This window comes from Chelonoidis abingdonii, chromosome 7 (assembly GCF_003597395.2).
Source record: "Chelonoidis abingdonii isolate Lonesome George chromosome 7, CheloAbing_2.0, whole genome shotgun sequence".
NCBI classification, from domain to species: Eukaryota; Metazoa; Chordata; order Testudines; family Testudinidae; genus Chelonoidis; species Chelonoidis abingdonii.
The window spans coordinates 80,602,326-80,623,815 of NC_133775.1; the positions used below are offsets into that span (position 1 = coordinate 80,602,326).

Genomic DNA, 21,490 nt, shown 5'->3' on the forward strand with positions numbered 1-21,490 from the left:
TATGGGATAGCTATGGAATAGCTACCCACAGTGCAACGCTCCGGAAATCGACGCTAGCCTCGGACCATGGACGCACACTGCCGAATTAATGTGCTTAGTGTGGCCGCATGCACTCTACTTTATACAATCTGTTTTATAAAACTGGTTTATGTAAAATCGGAATAATCCTGTAGTGTAGACGTACCCTAAGAGTCCCAAAAGACTTAAATTCAAAGACATAATTGGTGCCTCCACTTTCCCTCTCTGACCTCTATTTTAAAACTTTCACCAAACCCTTTTAAATAGATATATCTAACTTCACACACCTCCTTTAATGTTTTTTCATACTTCTGACATTTGGGCTGCTATCCTGGTAGCTAAAAGTTATTGATGACATACTGCTCAAATAAAAGGCAAGTGCTTCTTTTAGGCAGAAGCTAGCTCAAACTGTACTCCATTTCCTAACTTTAGTTTCCTTTCTTCATGACCATGGACTTCTTCCACATTTGTTTCGCTACACATCTGCCTATTATCTTTGCAGTACTCTTCACGTGGGCCATAGTTTGATCTCTAGGTGGGCAAGTGTGACCTCCCCTACCTCAGGGCTTTCCAATACCTAACTTTCAAAAATGCTGGGTTTTTTTTTTTATCGTCATGAGGAAGCATGACCCCATCAATTCATCTTTAAAACTTTTCTACTTTGAAGAAACCTGGAAACCAGAGAATTTTTAAGACAGTCAAGGATTTGCTGCCCCTGCTTAACACATCTAGCAATTCATTCTTACTCCTCCTTACATCCTTTTACCGCTATTGTTGAGAAGATTCTCAGTAGTTCCCAGACCTGTTGCGTTTTCCACATTCTCAACAACGGTGTCACCTGAAAGCATCTTTCTTGCCTATGCCTCAGTTTCTCACTGCCTGAAAGACTGATTGTAAGCTTTAATTTATTAGCCACATAAGAAAATAACTTGCATAATATCTGTTTTCAGTCAGTGCGCTGTAATTTTACAAGGCACTTGGTTACACTTGGTATGAAAAATGCTTCAAATATTTTTATTGGAACTCAAATTCTAGTAAACTTTCTGGAGATGCAAACTCAGGATTCACACCTTTGACGTGCTTCAGCAGAAAACCTGTTCTGTTCTTTTCAAAAGAATTTTTGAACAACATGGTCACAATGGTTTCAGAGTAGCAGCCATGTTAGTCTGTATCCGCAAAAAACAGGAGTGCCACCAAGGTGCCACAAGTACTCCTGTTCTTTTTGCGGTCACAACGGTGCAGCACTCCCACCCTGCCCTCTAATCTAATCTTTCAGTGTACACATCTCAACTGCTCCAAGAAATGCATAGGAAGTTTGCAATTGTCCCAAGACAACTAAGAGAAAAAAACTGAGGGTTATACAGAGATCAGCATACCCGGTGACTTGAAACTAATGGAAATTTAGAAATAATCACAACAGTTCTCATTGACACTGTAGTGGGGTGGTCACCCGCTCCTGCCATGAGGAGTTTAAAAACAGCCCTGGGAGAGAGCTGCTGCAGGGAGAAAGCAGCTACTAGGCTGATTGGGGAAGCAGCCACAGCTGGGCCATGCCCCAAACAGGCCACAGCTGGCCCTATATAAGAGGCTGGGGGCCAGGCGCTCAGCAGACTCCCTCTAGCATCTAAGGAGGAGGGACCTGGCTGCAGGGACCCAAGCACAGGACCTGAGTGGAGCAGGGCTGCGGAAAGGCAGAGGAGCTGGGGAGCTCCGACCTGGAAAGCCCCAGACCGCGGCCTAGGAGAAGACCCACGGTTATTAGGGGTTGCAGAGGGCAGCCTAGGGGTAGGCAAAGGCAGCAGGTCCAAACCCAACCTTGCCTATGATGAGTGGCTTTTCCACTGCAGTATGTCCCAGGGTGTGGGGTTAGACCATGACTGGCAGTAGTCTTATGCTGAGGCGAGGTGGGGATAGGGGTCCCCTGGGGAAGGGAGACCCCAAGTCTGAGGGGTGTACTGCCAGATAAACAGGGCACTGGAGTCCTGGGAAGGACACAGGGGCCAGCAGTAGTGAGACATTGGCCGAAAGAAGGTGCTCCAGAGGCTGAAAGCTAATTCCCTGTGAGATCAGCAGGAGGTACTGCAGGGGTGAATCGTGCAGCGCTACAGACACCGAACTTGACTTATTTCTGCAGTGGAGCAAAGCCAACAGTTACAGCTAAAAAGCTTTTTAGCTGTAAAACATTCTTACAGGCAACAGAAAATAGAAAATATTACCAATGCTTCCTTTTTAGAGATAGCATCTCGGACTGGCAGAGAGCTGAGCTTGCACTTCTCTTCCTACCAGTACCTGAGATAGCTGACCTCTTTGTGGTCTCTGGGACTCCTTCAAATTCCCATTGTAGGACTAAATGTCAGCTGAACAATTAGTTGTATACATAAGCTTTGTAGTGGCCACACAGTAACACCCAACAGGCTTCTCAGTGAGGCAGATTCTGGAAGAATTCATGCACAATAAGCAACTACTGTGGCATTCTGACTTCTCCCCAGTTTGAACCAGCTTAGAGTATGAACAAGCACTGACATGGCAGCCTTGTCAGACTGAACCAGCATGTACTCCTTTCTGGTAAGATTTTTGAATTCAAGAGAGATTCAACCTAACCACCATTTTCCAGTGGAGGAGAAATGTTCTGTTCGCCAGCTATGCCATATTGGGAGGAAGAGGGGACGTATAAAAAGGAAAACAGGTAAACCCATTCAGTAAACAGCACCACAAAAGATTTTGTACTCAGTGGGTATGTCTATACAGTCCATGGCAGTCAACAGCCTCTGGCTCAGGCTAGCACTCTAAAATAGCTGTATAGACACCCCTTTGAAGCTATAGCTCAGGCAGTAGCTTGGGCATGAAGGGTAGGAAGGGGTAGGCTACAACACAAAATTTGCCTTAAAAGTAGGATAATAATGGGCAAGGTTAGAGTGCAAAGCCACTGCTTTATATGCATGGCTGTGGCAGATTCTAACAAAGGCGAAAAGTTATATGGTCAACCTTCACTTTCAAAAACAACTCTGAGCTGCTTCAAAGATCTCCAGAGTAATGTGTAGGTCAAGTGTCTTGGACTGGTAAAAATGCCAGCATCCAAAGTTTCCATCCTGCTTCAAAAGTTCTAGTCACTATTTGCTGTGAATTTCAGTGTTTCAGTTTCAGAATTCTACAGCAGAACTATATACACATGCACACAGATTTCAGACTTGTTAAATTAAATGTCAGTATACTACTTCAACATATTCATTTCAATAAAGAAATGTTTTTAAAATCACTTCTGTTCAGCAACTTATAAGATCGCAGGATATTTTACAGTCACTTGTTTAAGTACAGTGTTTATGGTCAGGTTGAAGACATCTTTTTAGCTGGTTGAAAACTCACACCTCAGCAAAAAAAGGTAGTTATGGCAAAAGAGGCTCAAGTATTTATTTTGTTTAACTTTATTAGTGATCAGAAATAGTTACCTTCAGGTTCATACTTCATTTTCAGCTCATCCAGCATAACTCGCAAGTTCATGTTCTCACTTTGGCATACCTGCAGGTGCCTCTCATTGGCAAAAAGCTTCCTTTCTACCTCCAGAACCCTCTGGCTCTCATATAAAGCTTTCATTCTCTGTAAGGATAGTTCGTTTCTCAAAGTTTCGGTCTCCTTACTGGGAAGGAAAAGGAATTGACCAGTTTGAAATTCACAAGGATCAAATTAGGTAACAAATTTACAGTGAGCTTTCAAAACTTAAGTATTTGGTTGCTCAAACCCTCTTAGAACAATTAACTGCAATTGGAAGTCCAAATCCTCTAGGGAGCTTTGAAAAATCCCAACCCAAACTTGAATTTTGAAGTATCTTCATTTCTCAAATAGGAATAATAGTTTAATTAATGGAGAACAAAAGGTACTTAAACACTGTAGTGAAAATTATACAACTTTAATCTGAGAACCCTCCCTCCCAAATAACAACCTGTGCGTGGACAAATACGATTTAGTTTTGTATTCAACTTCAGAGCCTGTATTTGCAATGTTTGGACTGGGAGTAGTCCATCTGAGCTAAATACTGAAGACTGGGGGACAGATCTCTGGCTGAGCTAAATCATCATAGCTCCACTGAAGCTGAGGCTTTGCTCCTCCGCATACAGTACCAAACTGGGTCCTTTTAGTAGAAGACTATACTACTGTTATTTTGTATGATCAAACCTGGACTTCAAACCAGAAGGAAGTTCCCAGTAATATTTTAGATACCTATTTCAAATTAAAGAGAAAATTGTGTAACATATAACCTTAGACTGGGGGTGGCAATGGCATTAATTTATATACAGCTAAGGATGAAACTAAAGCCAAGGACCTCTAGAACTAAAATCCAAGACAAAACTAAGAAACCCTAGAGTATTAGTAAAAGCCACACAATGTCTTTCACAATCACATCAATAATGTAGATTTTGGCTTCCTGGACCAAGAGACACAAACGAAAGGTTAACAAAAAGCAAAGATGAAAATGAGCATTCTAGGTGTTAAAGAAGGGGCATGCTGAAGCCAGGATGCAAAGGGATCCTAGAGGGCACTGGCCTCGGGGATGCACTCTATGCCAATAAGATAAAAGGGCTTCAGTAATATGGAAGGGATCTGTACCCTATAGAGAGCAGAGGAGATTTTAAGATAAATCGTTATTACATCCTCTCTCAATACCCAGGAACAGGGCCATAAGCCTCGGTTGGACAGGAAAGCATCTGGGCAGGTTGACGGTGCCAGCATGCCTGGTATTGGTGCATTCAATATAGACTGGGTAGCGTTACAGGGAGTGGTATCAATGAGGCTAGCTCCATAATGAATTATGTTGGAGCATTATGCTGAGGTGATCCAATGCTCTGTCCTCTGTACTAGCAGCAGTTAACTCCAAATCTCAAGACTGCACTAGAGCACATTTGTGGTGAATAGGGATGCCCCAGACAGAACAGACATCTCATGTATCCATCATTTATTGGAACTGCTGCCTGGCAAAAGGAGCAAAACAGGTCATTCCCAAGTATTGGGGGTGGGCAGGGAGGGAGAATTAACAAAGCAAAAAACAAAATAAGTTAAAAAACTTCCAAATAATAAAATTATTAGAATTTTACCAAAACAGGCTGCTACCCTAACTGACTGTCCTCAAAACTAATACGCACACAGCTAACTGTAATTTAAAAAGAGGAGGTATAAAATCCACAGATACCAAGGAGCTCCATCTCAGTCATGAGTGGTGAGAAACAATCGAGGGGCCATTGAGGCCACTCTGTCTTTTGTGCTACTGATACATGCAGGACACTGATGACCTAAAGATTCCAATTTTGAGCACCTGGGGTCCATGTGCACTGAGAACAGAATACATGTGGACAAACGAAGAAATGGCAGAGTGTAAGAGCTGTAAATTAATGTAGATTACAAGTATTTTTTTTTAAAAAAAAACAGAAAAATATGTAAAATTCTATTTCTAGGTTTTAAACCCCCACACACTTACTTGGAGTTCTCAAGTTTCATTTGAAGCAGATCTGTATAATAGCCATCTTCAAATTCTCCACCTATTGAACTGCTACTAGAAGGTTTTGATTCTTCCATGTTCTCATATAAATTCTGATGCAAGGGAAGAGTTCAAAAAATTGTCAACAAGTGTTTTCAGAAGTGCATTAGTTCTATTCTATTTACAGTTTCACTGTTTCATCAAAATTTTAATACAACTCCTGCCAGACAAAGCTACCTGCTTTATAAAGGGATTTAAACTTGAGGTAGCAAGAGCTTCATTTCATTTGAGTGTTTTCATCCAAAATTTTGTTTTAGAGAATCAGCCAGAACTGAAAAAGATCCTCCAGTCTCAAAGATACACAAAAAGCCTTGATTAAAAATTTACCCTCCTTTTCCAGTATAAAGTAAGCTACCCAAACATTCTGTAGATTAGAGAAAAACAGAATGAAAGTGTCTCCTTGTTGATACCAGATGTGGGACAGTCACAGTATCAACTGTCCCTCGGATCCCCTTCTTTGGCTCTGTCAGGGCATCCACCAATGTCTCAAGCTTCTTAGCCCTCACCTTTCTTGAAGCAGGGACCTGTATCCCTGCCCCTCCAGATTGGGTATTTAGACTTCCAGCTGCCCTGCAAGCCAATGCATGTATCCCAGCAGGTCTGACCTTAGGACCTTGGTCTAGTCCTTGAGGTTCTCTCTCTCTCTCTCACGCGCGCACGCACGCACACACACCAGTGACCAGCTAGCCTTTACAAAGCAAAATAATTTATTTTAAAAGGGACGAGTGAGGGGGAGAAGAGATTACAGTGTACAAATACCTTCATGGAGAGAAAGATATAGGGTACCAAAAAGGATCTAATTTAGTGAAAAAGGGATAACAAGAACCAAATAACTGGAAGCTAAAATCAGACATATTCAACTTAGAAAACAGACATCTTTAAACAATGAGAGTAATTAGCTATTTGAAAAAGCTAACAAGAGTAGTAACAGATACTCTATTTCTTCAAGTCAAGACTAGAAGCCTTTCTGGAAGATATGCTTTAGCCATACATATTATTGTGCTCAATACATGTGCAACTGGATGAAATTTAATGATAGTCTGACCACCTACGTATCACAGACTAAGTGATAGAATGGTCCCTCTGGCCTTAAAATACAAGAATAAAAATATGGGTTGTGAGACTCTTTAGGACTTAAAAAGATGCCCACAGTAGTTGTAAAATGGAGACTGTTACCAACCTAAATAAGAGTTGTGAGCATCGTTGAGATTATATGGAATTACAAGTAAGAATTTATACTGAAATCCTCCTCTCGTATTTTGAAGAACTTATTTGTCCCACATTACAATAGTTAAACTTCACAGGTTTATTTTGTGAAATACATACCTTAAATTTCTCCAGTTGCCTTACTTTCATTAGAAGATCTTCTATTTCACCATTCTTTTGTTCTAACATTGACTGCAAGCGTTCTAGCTGCTCGAGCTCTGCCTGAGAACCTTTCATCTGAAGCAGCGTAGCCATTTGTAGCTAAACATCAAACAAAAACCATACCAATGTTAAGACTCAAAGAAAAACCTTTCAGTACTCATATCCTTACCCAGGAAACTTAGGGGACTGCAGTCCTAACTCAGCAGCTGACATTCACTGCAATACTTTTTTAAATGCTTTTCTACTCCTACAAGTACAGAAATAGCATTGAGTTATCTCAACTGTCATATTAAATATGCTCTTATACAATAAAGATGGATTTTTAATACTTGCTGGTCTATCCAACTCAACCTGGGCTGGTTCTCAAGTGTCACAGCTGTCCTTATTCGGCACTACCTAGTGACATTCTCCAAGCCTAGTTACACACTCAGTGACTCCTCTGTAGCCCAGCTAAACTTTCATGAACAGTTGTGATGGCTATACACAAGAAAGCCGAGATGCCTGTTTTGTATGTCTAAACAAAAACAAAGCAGTAAAAAAGTAAAACATGAATCATCTAGTACACACAGGGAGCAGATCTAAGATGCCGCCCTTGTGTAGTCATTTAGCCAGAGCAGTGAACAGTCAAATAAAATTCCATATGAAGTCCACATGTTCAAAGAACAGACATCAATATCTACCACACCCATTTCTATTATAAAAGACATGAATAATTAAAAGATTTCTCTCTGGCTACAGCTGAAATCACACTTAAATGGCAAAGGCATTATGAATTGTATTTCACTGATTTAGTAAAATCAGCTTTAACAACCTAATACACAGTTAATATTGAACAAGACTGCATAGAAGTGAGAGAGACAGGAATAAAGACTATATCCAAAGCATGTACATTACCAGAAGTAAAATACAGATGGATAAATGAAGTGTATTAATCCTTGAAGTCCCTGAGGTCAAGTATATTCATCTTTAAGATTTGTAACAGACAGGAGTTGGTAAGATTCTGCTTCTTCGTACTCCTTCACCCTCCTCCTAATCCACCCAATACCATATCTCCCAAGAGATGCTACCCTTACTCCTCCCAGCAGGCAGAAAGCTCATTTCACACTTCCTCTACTTATTTTAGAGTAAAGTCAATCTGCACTCTCAGATACTATGCCCCCAATACTGCTCCTCATGCTGATTGCCAGTCTAAGGAAGGGAAGGAATTGGCTGTGAGAAGCAATATTTCAGATGTGATAAAGTTATGGAAGTCAACAACTTTCTACTACACTCAATGACTGGACCCACAGAAACAGGCTAGTCCTTAATACATTTGGAATTTATGTGAGGAGGGGAAAGAGGATGGCAACAGTGGGTATCCACGCAGAGTAGGCTGCTCCCAATGCATGTAGTGACAATATGATTTCCTCTTCCAGAACTAGCCAATGCTAATTCAACTGAAGACTGTCAATCGTAGTAGTGTTAGGCAAGAACTGAAGAATATTACAATGCAGAGTGGAATAGAAAGGAAACTACTAAGGAAAAAGAACTAACCTGGCTAAAGGAGAAGGAAATAAGTAAATCCATCTTGGCAGAAGCAATGCTTGTCAGAAAAGGCATTTCAAATAGTAGCACAATTGGGGAAAACGATAACATTTTAAAACATGGGAAATGAGACAATCACTATTCTTACCTTTCATATTTACATTTAGAATTTCATTTTATTCTGTTTTACTCATCTTTGCTGGGAAATGAACAATTCAGACATCAGGTATCCAAAATGCCAAAATTAGTCAAAATCAAAACTGATATTTATAATAGTGAAATATCAGAAAGTGTTTTTGAAGGCTAACTAGCCATTTTAGTTGCTCAAACGTTTGCTGGGAATACAGAGCAAGAAATTTCATCTCAGCTGTTCAACTGAGTGCATATATGCACCAGATGATTATCTTAAGTATGCAGAAGTTCTACAGTAAATCTTTTCCTAATATTTTATCTTTTGGAAGAGGATTGTTTTAAGCTTATTTCTGCATCCAAGTAATACTGTGGAGGGAGTGTAAGGTTTGAAGTTCCTATCCCACCCATAATCATTATCCACCCCATGGTAGTTGAGCACTTTCTGTGCACTCAGTCCTACTTTTTCCCCCCAACCCAAAACTAGCCCCTTCACCTTAAGGTAATGCATGGCTTCCAGGCTATCTTCAGAGTTTCTTGTGGACAACTTTCCCTGGAGTTTTTCCTGCAAGATGGGACAACTATGTTCTAATTCAGGAGGGTGAACAATATTTGATGTTTAGATGTGATAATTTTAATAGACATGCAAGTCGGGAAACTAAAAAAAAGTACTCAAGGCTTGAGAAAAGGTCTTGTGAACTGTATGACTCAGTTGAGTATTGGGACAGGGATGACAGATCAGCAGAGCAAGAAAGCAATACATAGTAAAAGCAGCAGGATCAGAGGAAAAACAAAGTGAAAACATGCTTAGTTCTTAGCATGATCTACAATGCATAGACAGCCAACAACATTATTGCCAACCTCTATTAAGGCACAGAAGTAAATGCTTAGAGTACAAATAGATTCCAACATTAGGGCAAAAGGACAATGAATGAGTACTGGGGTAAAACAAGGACAAAAATAGGATAATCATTTTGGATACTTTCAATATCTGTACTGAACGACTAACAGCAGAACAAAATAGCTACTATAATGAAGTGGCTTTAGTCTAATGTTTGATTTCTGGGATGGCTGATAATATTTCTTAAGTTGCCAATAAGATATCCTTAACTATAAATTAAGTCTTCATGTGATATTAAACTGAACACAGACAAAATCCTCAGACATATTCTGTTTGTTATTTTTGCATAAATACTATTTGTATGTTTTTTAACTATAGCCTGTGGAATCAAATTCCTAACCTGTTTTCTCAAGCAGTGTCTTGTCAGACCCCAAGGAAACCCTGGAGCATTACAATAATGGTCATACCTTCATTCTTTGCAATTGTTCTCTAGTGAATGCATGCTGTTTTTGTAGCGATTGATATTTTACTTTCACACTGATCAGCTGACGTTCCATTTCTGCCCTACGGTCCTCCACCTATAGAACATTGTTAACACATTATTACTATGGAAATCATAATGACGGTCAATTGGATTTTAAGATTTTTTTAAGATGTTAAGATAAGAACATAAGGTTACAGTCATCACCAGTGACACTTCTGGAAGTGTGACTTCTCCAACAAAAACACTTTATGTACCTCTAAGGCAGTGGTCTCCAACCTTTTCTGGGTCACGGGCGCCAGACAACGAGCCACCGAGGACCATGGGCAGCGGAGAAGCATCTGCCGAAATGCCACCGAGAAGCAGCAGCAACATCAAGAGGCGTCGCTTTTCGGCGGCGATGCCTATTGTGACACAGCTTTTCAGTGGCATTTCAGCAGATGCTCGTCCGCCAGCCACTACACAGGCGCACATAGATGCCCCAGCGGGCACCATGGCACCGCGGGCACCGCATTGGGTACCACTGCTTTAAGGCATCTAAAATGAAGAGATTTTACCTTACTGCCAGGCGCAAGGTCAATGGAGATTTTAGCCCCTTGTGCTATGGTTACAGAAGTAAAGGAACTCCTAAGGTCCCTTAGTAGTACTGTACATACTCCATTCCCTGCTGACATTAGTGCAAGTTGTCATGAAGTTTTCATATACCTAAAAAAAGGTCTCATGCCAGTTACACTAATTTATAGGGAGAAGCTGGAACAGAACTACAACATGGTACTCCCATAAATGCCAGGTAAGAAGATCTGATCCCCTTCAGCTGATTGGATGGTCTGGTACTTGAATGTCTCAACTAAGCCAAACACAGGCAGGCTCCTACATGAGGTCAGACACAGTTCCATCAGTTAACTCCCCAAATACATTAGATAAGAGCATCCAGCTGAATATTCCTTCCCAATTTATAGTTTTCATTTAGTTTAGTATATTAGCCAAAAGTACACCTCCAACCCTCAAGTTTTTCCCAAAGTAGTCCATTCAGTTTTATTAATGTTGCTACCACACTTAACTCCCACACACTTTAGAGACTAGAAACTACTCAGCCCCCACAAATAGCTCAACATCTATGGTAGTCTGTGTAGAGAATCATAGCTGATGATTCAGGAACACAAATACATCATCAGCATTTAGTGTGTAACTGAAGGTACAAATTTATAGTGATGGAATTATTTATACCTCCTCCCAATGAACACATTCTGCAATAATTGTGACATAACATACCTCTGCGAACAGAGAATTGCCTTTACTGGTAGGGTCCAAAGCTTGAACCAGTGCATGATCCAGCTGACCTTGAAGTGCCTGGTTAGCTTCACGAGCTTTCTAGATTAAAGCCAGAAAAGTATCCGTTTCTATTACAGGTCAAAACTATATAGAAATGTTTTCAAGACATGAGCTAAATGCCTCACTGTTGTTGCTGGAGCTTTACCATTCAGCTTAAGCCATTAGAAGAGTTCTTTCAAAACTGTAAAAATACTCCAGCAACTGATTACTAACAATAAGACAACTAATTTGATAGAATTGTCATTAAGGCAAGTGTCTAATTCTCAGTTTAGAGGAAAACAAATCGATCAGTTTGTTATAAACTGTACCCCAGTTTTTCAGGCTACCAGGGTGGATATAATGAAAGAAGATACCAGCAGAAAGGTATCAGGTGATTAATTTTGCATTCTACATCACTTTCTCTCTTCATCCAAACACTACTGGAGGTAGTGAGCACAGGGTAAGAACCAAGCAATAGGGCAGGAAGAAGCAGCAAAATTGGAAGTATAGTAGAAAAAAGGTAGAAATGAGTATGCCCCCTATAAAGCCGGAGCTTTGTAATTTAAAAAAATTAGGAACCAGTGGTACCTTCCCACTAGAGCAGTGGTTCTCAAACTTTTGTACTGGTGACCTCTTTTACATAGCAAGCCTCTGAGTGCAACCCCCCGCCCCCTTATAAATTAAAAAACACATTTAAATATATTTAACATCATTATAAATGCAGGAGGCAAAGTGGGATTTGGGGTGGAGGCTGACACCTCGCGACTGCCATGTAATATCCTCACGACCCCCTGAGGAATCCCCAACCCCCAGTTTGAGAACCCCTGCACCAGCGGATGCCTCTACACTGGAATGGAAACCAACTCACTAAATCTTCCACATACACTTTCCTCACATCACTAGGGACCGTTTCCTTCTCTGTAAATAGTCTCCCAATTGCCAAGTGTGCAAAGTGAAGGATTTTAAACACCTTGCCTGCAGCAACTGGAATCCCTGAAGACCTAGCATTTTGGATAGAATGATGAGCAGGGTACTCTGTGCGTGTGTATATACTTCATATGTTTGAGTTATATTTTCAGACTTCTAGGAATGCTCATTCATTGCCACCTTCCAAAGGGGCCACAACAACATAAGTGATGGAAAAGTTATTTCCCAGCAACTGTAGAAAAAACTAGCTTTCTAGAGCTATAACCACCTCTTCCTCACTGCAACAGCAATGTGATCTTCATATAGAGGAATTAATTTCAAAGCCTCCCTCTTTCTGAAATAATGGGAAGTACAAATTCAGTCACAGGCTTTTTTAGCATCATTCCACTTAATCTCAACAGCAGGAGGAGTCCACCGTGCCCGTCAGATCAATATTGCCAATTTTCTATGATGGCTGGTCGTAAAATCCCAGCCAACCATCCTGAAGAAACACTAGTGTATCTGAGGCAGGAGTCAACATGGCAACATCAAGAGACCAGGGCTCCATTGTGCTGGAGACTATACAACCAAGAAGGTCTCTGACCTGAGAAACTGTTTCCTCTCACACAGAAGCATAACTTTCAGTGCTGTCGTTCAGGGCTCCAGGTGAGACAGGGCAGTGAGTCTATCGGGACATGCAGAGAAGTCTGATAATCACGTGAAGCCCCTCCTCAGGCTGCAATGTTGTGGGAACTATTCCTGTCTGGTTTTGAGCGCAAAAATCTTTGCTCTTCCAGGGAATGGGGCTTAGTCAGAAGGGCAGGAAGGGGTGTCTCTCCACCCTCCTGTTGCTCCATAGGTTAGCTCCATATTAAAGTGCAAGGAGCACTTCAAACAGTCTCTGACCAGATCTGAAACACACAGCGGTTCCACTCCCCACTAAGCTATACCTTCATAGGATTACAGAGGGAAAGAGAGAAATAACATCCCATGTTCAAAATGGCACTTAAAACTATAGGCACAGTACCTCTAATGCATTGCAGTAAGAAACTATTTCCTTTTCTCTCTCTTCTTTTTCTCCTTGAAGGCGTTCCAACTGGTTGCGTAGGTTGCTGTTTGCAAGTTCCAGTTGCTCTTTACTGTATTGCAATTCATTCATCTTCTCTTCAACACTGGCCTGTCCCAAAAACGAGTAGCAGCAAAATGATTTTACTTGTATTTTCTACTTTTTATCAGTAGTTAGGTACTCTGGCATCAGTCCAACCTTTTTCCAGTGTAGCCTACTCAAAAAAGAAGGCTCTCACCCACCAGTGCCAATCATACTAAGGTAAAAAGTTTTTCCCCAGCCATCATTACTAGCTTTTGGAAGAACCATATTAGCATTCCAGTTTATTCACAAGATGCGAAGTACTGTAAATGACCTTCTAAAATTGTGTTAGTATAGGAAGAGACTAGAGGTAGACATTTGTCTTCAAACAGAAATGTTCATACCATGAACTTATACTGATAAAGTATTAGTCACATACCTTCACACTTTCAAGTTCCGTTAGTTCGATCTGGAGATTTAGCACTTCCGAAGACATGGTTTCATGTACACGTTCAGACATCACATGCAATTCTTCAGATTTAGCATTAATGACTGCCTTTTGATGTTCCACTTTGTGCTTTAGTTGCTTCTCACTTAGTCGGGTTTCATCTAGGTCTGCTTTCAGCTTCTCCAACTTAAAAACACAGTAGTTAAGCAAAAATTGATATTGTAAGCATTGCCGGAGCCCCGAGCACAATTAACAGAAAGAATCGAAGGCTGTGAATTAGGGTAGGCCTTACTAAAATAGTAATACCGAGTATCAGCTATTCCTAACCTAAGAGAATGGTACAGAGATACACAGCATTCTCGGGTAACTACATAAAACACATTCCTAAGCAACAGTACAGGAACACACTGACCTCTCAAAGTACCAGATACAAGAATAAAGGTGGTAACTAACAACATCTGGAGTGTAATACTTGTTTGTATCAAAAGAGAAGTCATAAGAAGGACATCTTATACCGGCCTAGGATACAGTATTACATTGATTAAGCTGCTATGCTGCCTCAGGCATACATCTCTTCGTGTACCTGTAACCATTAAGCCAGGGCATTAGGACTGCACTTTGTCAACAATAAACCTGACCCTCACCACCGAACCCAAGCATGTGATCTGTATGAGTAACATCGAGGTCTGCTGAATCAACACACAGGATCCTTTGCTAGGGGGTAATATACTAGTTTTGTAACAGGCTACCATAAAGCCAATCACATTGTCTTGTGATAACATTCTACCTTATGTTCTACCTAAATTCCATATTGTCAACGAATAGCTGGCTTGAGTAAACTGCAGAACAAACATACTTATCTTGTAAAGAATCAGCAATATTCATTTAAAAACATTGCTGATATTTTCCTTCCTCTGAAATTCTACCATAAGCAGCCTTTTGTCTCCAATACTGTTTTATTAAGTACTAACTATTACTGTACTGGGAAGTTTGATTAAAAATAAGTAAGTGGTCCGAAGGATTAATGGCTAACTAAATTCTGGAATTTTCAGTATAGATACCAAGTACAAGGGATAAAAACTAGCTTCATGCCTGAACCATTCATTTGATTTGTTGGGGATGATACTGCAGTTATTACTTCAAGAAATAAGTTACCGTACATACTCGTTCATTATCCCGTTCATTTATAAGCCGACTTCCCAAGATGGTTTGGTAAAAATAGCAAAAACTGTATGACCCTTTCATAAACCTACCCTATATTGCAGGGGTTGGCAAACTTTGGCTCCCAGCCCATCAGGGAAAGCCGCTGGTGGGTCAGGACGTTTTGTTTACTTGGAGCATCTGCAGGCACAGAGCCCCTCAGCTCCCAGTGTCCACGGTTTGCCGTTCCCAGCAATGGGAGTTGGGGGAACTACCATTTCCGAGGGAATAGACATCCACGCATCCTTGATCCACTAGGCAACCAGATTGATTTCGGGCTTCCTAAGATTCCCGCCTTTTGTCAACTTCGCCATGCCTGAGCACATCCATTCAGACCACATTTTGCATAGCCTGTCTTTAAAGCGTTTGTTCAGGCAGACATCAAGCGGTTGTAGAACTGAAGTTAAGCCTCCAGGTATTACAGCCAAAGTAGTTTTCATATTCTTGGCCACATTTTTCACCTCATCCATCTTGTATGCCCTGAACATGTCCCAAACGAGCATAGCAGGTTTCTTGAAAAGTGCTCCCAGTCTCTTATTCCACACTTTTTCCAGGCATTCAGTAGTCCCACTTTCATCCATCCATCCCTTTTCGTGTGCACGTACGATGATGACACCAGCAGGAAATTCCATGTTTTTAGGCAAGGTTTTAAAAAAAAAAACACACACACACACACACACACCAGGAGGGAGCTTTAATCCATTTGCCAAACATGATAAAACCACTGTAAAAAGGATTTTTTCCATGGCCAGTGGTTTTAATTAAAACTGTTTTTTTACCAACACCAGTTACCGTTCTGTTGCTCGGGAGTTCGAATGTCATTGGTGTTTTGTCCATATTTCCTATTTGTGACAGTTCAAATGCATATTCCTTTTGATTTTTTTTTTTTGATTTTTTTTTTATTTTTTTACACACACACAAAATAACACCTTTGGAAAGATTCAGTCTTTTCTTCCAGCTCTCTAGACAGCTTTTGCACGATCTTTGTTCGCAGACGAATACAGAGACCATGACGGTTCATGAAGCAAGTACACCCACCCGCTGATACGACAAACATTGACGGTTTTATTGGACTTGTATTTGTCGTCTTTCGACATTTGCAGAGCACGCAAATTCCAGTTCTAGTGACAATGTACCCATTTTGTAGACATTCAACAACTCAATTATTGAGATCTTTCTCTAGGCTCAGGAAATGAAGAGCACCTCATTGGACATTTTTTCTTGCTTCTTGGCATGTCTTTTAGTGTTTTATTTTTTCACCATTCTCTTACTTGCCTCTCATTGATACAGAATTCACGAGCAGCGGCGCAATTATTGTTTGCTTCTGCATGTTCAACAACTAAGTTCGAACGCTGCATGATAAGACTTTTCTTTTGATTTCACCTTTGTTCATTTTAAATACTAGTACGAAAATAGTATTATAGTAGTTATAGATTTTGTAGGACTTTATATAGGAATGTCACTTGCTTTATCACTGTCAAATTATTATTGTTCTTTGTTTATTTCAAAGCAACTCTGTAGACTGGCATGTCTGTAGGGATAACAGGCTATTTCAATTTTATTAGAGACTCCATCAACTCTGCAGTTATATTTTCATATTGGCTTATGAAGTCCATTTCAAGCCAATCTAGTCCACTAAACAAAAGCTTTGCAATTTTAAAAGGCTGTAGTATTGACATCAATAAATGGGTCGGCAAACTTTGGCTCCCGGCCTGTCAGGGTAAGTGGCGAGCGGGACATTTTGTTTACCTGGAACGTCTGCAGGCATGGAGCCCCTCAACTCCCTGTGGCTGCGGTTCGCCATTCCCAGCCAATGGAAGCTGCGGGAAGTGATGCACCACTTCCCACAGCTCCCATGGGCTGGGAACAGCGAATCACAGCTACAGGAAGCTGAAAGGGTCCAGACATTCCAGGTAAACCAAACGACAATGTATTAGATATTCGATTCAATGATTCCACAGAGTTTAAAATCATTAAATTTTGGTGTAGACCCATTTATAAGCTGAACCCCAGTCTTTGAAGAGTCACTTTTTTACCAAAAATATTTGGCTTATGAACAAGTATATACGGTAAGTATTCTTCCAAATATTCCTTTATATGCATCTCAGCAACCTTTTAGCAGTTCATTGCATCCCAAACCTTGTCTTTAAGTTGACTGATTTCTTGTCCGTGGATTCGTTCAAGTTGTTCTCGCTGTTTGTCCAGTTGCATATTTTGTTGCTGCTTAAGAGCATCACATTCAAAGCTCAAGCTTTCCAACATTCTATTCTTGAGCTCAACTTCTCTCTGAAGTGAATACTTGTCTTGTTCAAATTTCTGAAAAATAAATGTGATATTGATAAGTCTTTGTATCTTTTTAGGTGACTTCTCAGGCATCAGTTTATTTTAATGCATTTATACTCAACATTCAAGATCAACTAATTACTAGGACTTTTAACTCCAGCTGACCTGTCTTTTTCAAAAGTCATCAATTGCTTCATGAAGATTTTCAAATCTGTCTTACAGGAAACAGCCATCCACATGGCATTTTTGTAATTTATTTGGTAGTTCCCAGTTGCTCTAATACTCCAGGCAGACTGCAGAGTCCTCCACCCCTGTTGTCCCATGTACTTAAGGGTGTGTTAGAATTTGGGCATGTCAGTCATGAACCATCTTGTGACATCACCATCCAACTAACGTGAGGAGCATGACCACAACATGAAGTACTTTAACGTGTTAGTATTTAACAGTCATTTTAAAAATGTTAGCTTACGTGTCATGTTTTGGCGATTAAGGAGGAAAGGAATTATTCAAATGTTTACTCACTGTTGAACAACTTGATCTGAATATCAGGCAGACATATGACAAAATAGATACAAGTTCCATTTATCATTCCAGCTTCCAGTTCAAAGAACCATCTCAGTGGTTTATTACAAGACTTCCAAAATAGCGTCCTAGCTAACTATAAAGGAGAGCTTAGGTTGCCTACATTTTATGCTTTCATTCAGCTGGAAATTTGGAAAAAAGATATTGCAAGGAGAGGACTGTATAAAAGCCTAAACCAATGGACTCTAATGAGACAGAATGGCAAAAACACCATAGAATAGATGGAGTATAACTTGGCACAATTTGATTGTAATCTAGAGATATCAGAAAAGGTCAGTTTCAACTAACTAAAACCCACAAAATCATCTATCAGTAACAGCTGGCACAAGCACAACCTCTCCTCCCGCCCCCACAGCCTTCCACCTACAGGGATCATGTGTCACCTGCCCTGTGGCAGCAGAGAACTCTTTGCAAGCCCTGCGTGAGTGAAGGAGCAAATCTGTAACAGTGGAACTGCAGAGGGCTCCCTTCACAGCTCCAGGGTTGCTGATGCTGGATTCCTGCAGGCACAAGGTGCAGGAATCACTACAGTCCTGCTCTGCCCTGCCACAGACCCCAGCCAGGGCCACAAGAAGGAAGAATAGTGCCTGGCAAGTGGGGAGGCCACCCCACTGCTAAGTAGTGCCTGCCTGTGGACAGCAGGGTGACCTCCCCTGTGGCCAGGGGATCATCCTCTTCCTCACAGTCCACAGTCTTCTCTGCACCTGCAGAAATTAGGTGTCACCAGCCCTGAAGCAGTGCAAGAAGCCCTCTGCAGCCCTGCTGTCACAGCCCAACTCTCTCATCAGCTGGGAGAGCTGGGGTCCTCTGCTCCTCTCCGCCAGGACTGCAGCCTTCTCCACAACTTGTGCCTGCAGGGATCCAGTGCCATTAGCTCAGCAGCTGCAGAGGGAGGGCTCCACAGCCCTGCTGAAACAGCCGTGCTCGCTCACACACCAACCAGAAGTGCAGGACTGACCCCAGGCACAAAGTGTTCAGCAGCAAGGTGGCCTCCCCAAACATCCAGGGGCTTGTCCTCCTCCTCACAACCCTGGCCATAGGTCTCTGCTCTGCCAGGCTAGGTCCGCAGTGTCCCCCTCCCCCACCCTAAACACCTTGTGCCCAAGTGTCTTTGGTTTGTCTGCCACACTGGGAGCCCCATCCCATTTTCAGAGCTGCCCGAACCATCCCCTGCTTAATGTCCCGCAACTGTAAACATGAATGTAGTTTAAAATCATAAACAAAAGTGTTAAAAATGATATTGAAATTACAAAAAATAAAAATATTCTGCCAAATCCAACATGAAAGTTCACCTCAGTTTTGGTGCTCAGTTCACTCCGTAGCTGATCTAACTGATTCTGCATCTCATTTTGTTGCTCCAGTATATGCAAGCCATATTGTGCTGCCTTTCTCCGCTCATCTTCTGCTTCCTTCAGTTGGCGACGAAGATTAGAAACTGCTTCTATCTCCATTTTATTTTCTCCCTCCAGCTTCTTTTGGAAGTCTGCACATATAAGATGAGCAAACAAATTTAGAGTTAACATAAAAACAAAGCTCAATACAAAAACCTAGTTTCTGTCTAAAATTCCTTTTCAACATGGAAGTATGATGCGTTGCCTTGGTGTCGTGCCTTTTGAAGAATAAAATTAAGAACTGACACTGCTCATTTAGGAAAGTAAAAACCAAGATAAACATTTCCACTTTGTAACACTGGGACAGCCAGCCTCAAGTAAAATAAAATGCAGTGACAATACTCTGCAACTGCTACTTAAAAGCTGGCAAAACTATTTAATCAGTTAAAGATTAAAAAAAAGCTAAATCTTTAGGTGCAGAAGTTGTGCAGCCAACATGAACTGGGAACTAGAAAGCAGGCTTTCCAGCTTATTGCTGTTCAGGAGCAGCCACTTATTAAAAAAATTCTGGTAAGAGATCAGACAATTTTTAAGCAGACAAGTTTGCTAATGCCTCTTCTTCCACCTTGGGTATGAATACAAACTATTTTCTAGTCTTCAACCAACAAATGAAGATTCCACAATTACATTGCTGATGACACTCATTAAAAAAGTGTGTGTTTATTAAACTTGTAACTGAACTCCTTAGGGGAGAACTTTATGCCTCTTCTCTGTGGTTTTACCCACACTGCACCATATATTTCATGTTATGGTAGTCTTGGATGACGACCCAGCACACATTCGATTTAAAAACACTTTCACTGCAGATTTGACAAAAAACACAAAGAAGGTACCAATGTGAGATTTCTATAGAAACCTTGGGGCGAGTCCTGTAGCTTTAAGAACCTGAAGTGCCTTTCAAAATCTGAGCGGTATGAGGTGTGGAACATACTGTCAGAAGTCTTAAAAGATCAACACTCCGATTTGGAAACTATAGAACCCAATCCATCAAAAAAGAAAATCAACTTTCTTTTGGTAGCATCTGACTCAGATGATGAAAACCAACATGCATCAGCCACACTGCTTTGGATCGTTATCAAGCAGAACCCATCAGCAAGGAAGCACATCCTTTGAAATGGTGATTCAAGCATGAAGGGACATACAAATGTTTAGCATATCTGGTACGTAAATACCTTGCAACGCCAGCTACAACCGTGCCACGCGAATGCCTGTTCTCGTTTTCAGGAGATGTTATAAGTAAGAAGCAGGCATTATTTCCCGCAAATGTAAACAATCTTAGCGAAATAGTACTGAGTGGATTTGTAGGCTCTAAAGTTTCCCATTTTTTGTGTGAGTGCAGTTATGTAAAAAGAAAAAATTCTATATATGTAAATTGCACTTTCACAATAAAGAGTGCATTACAGTACTTGTATGAGGTGAATTGAAAAATATTATTTTTACAATGCAAATATTTAATAAAAATATCAGTGAGCACTGTACACTTCGTATTCTGTGTTTAACTGAAATCAATATATTTGAAAACAAACATCCAAAATATTTAAATAGATGATAATGCTATTTTTAATCTTAAATTTATTTTAATCTCACAATTAATCATAATTATTTTTAATTGTTTGACCGCCCTAGTTATAACCATGTTTCATCTTGTACAGGCATGGTACAAACCCAACCCCCCTAACCTTTGGAGGTGTTCAACTTTCATCTGCATAATAAATTCAGATAACAGCAAAAGTTTTTTAAGTCAAACTAAAAAAGTTACTCTGTACATATTGTTGTTTCCATTCCATGAGTCCATTACCTTAAATCAGTTTTCCAGCATCAACTTTTGCCATGCTTTTATTACATTTAATTTTTCTGACATGTTAGCGACAAACATGTGCCTAGTAGCAAGTTTACATTTTGAATATTATAGTTTTTAGTTAAGCACGGAAGTGCAAGCCTTTTCTAATATTCTGTTAAACAAATTATAGTAGGAATGTCAAAGTCCAACTAAAGAAACTCAATCTTTGAGTTTACTTCATTTTTTTTCAACAAGTAGACTGGTTTGAGTGAACACCTCATAGCTCAGCACAAATACTGTCTGTGAAGGCCAGAGAAGAGTATCTGGGTTAATACTTATGTCTATTATTCAGTGGCTTTGTTTTGTAAGATAGAAGAGAAAGGCATACAAACTAAGAGCCAAGTAATGCTGTTAATATGAGATACTGCAAATCATGCCAAATTTCATTTAGTCTATCTACAGTGTTTCCTACTGTGCATACCATCCAGTTAGTGTAGAGACCAAAAGTCATAACAGACAGGGCAAGAAATAGTATTGAGAACGACACTGCTACCAGATTAACTGCTAGTTTCAGGGCATTTTATGTTAGAAGTGTTTTTCCTCTGAAAGCTAAC

The 21,490-nt window shown here is 40.5% G+C and overlaps 1 protein-coding gene across 5 annotated transcripts in view; it reads right to left on the reverse strand.

Annotated features, from left to right (window-relative positions):
• Nucleotides 1–21,490, reverse strand: part of SPDL1 (spindle apparatus coiled-coil protein 1) — a 66,741-nt gene that overhangs the window by 24,009 nt on the left and 21,242 nt on the right. For 4 of the 5 annotated variants that reach the window (XM_032803685.2, XM_075068070.1, XM_032803683.2 and 1 more), the window contains exons 2-10: nt 18,998–19,188; nt 16,980–17,156; nt 13,632–13,826; nt 13,133–13,282; nt 11,161–11,259; nt 9,875–9,985; nt 6,872–7,012; nt 5,486–5,598; nt 3,465–3,652 (exon numbers count right to left, since the gene is read on the reverse strand). In XM_032803685.2, coding sequence (XP_032659576.1) covers nt 3,465–3,652; nt 5,486–5,598; nt 6,872–7,012; nt 9,875–9,985; nt 11,161–11,259; nt 13,133–13,282; nt 13,632–13,826; nt 16,980–17,156; nt 18,998–19,156 — 1,333 coding nt within the window. In that variant the 5' untranslated portion in view covers nt 19,157–19,188. The remainder of the gene's footprint in view (nt 1–3,464; nt 3,653–5,485; nt 5,599–6,871; nt 7,013–9,874; nt 9,986–11,160; nt 11,260–13,132; nt 13,283–13,631; nt 13,827–16,979; nt 17,157–18,997; nt 19,189–21,490) is intronic. The other variant, XM_075068071.1, reaches the window with a different exon arrangement.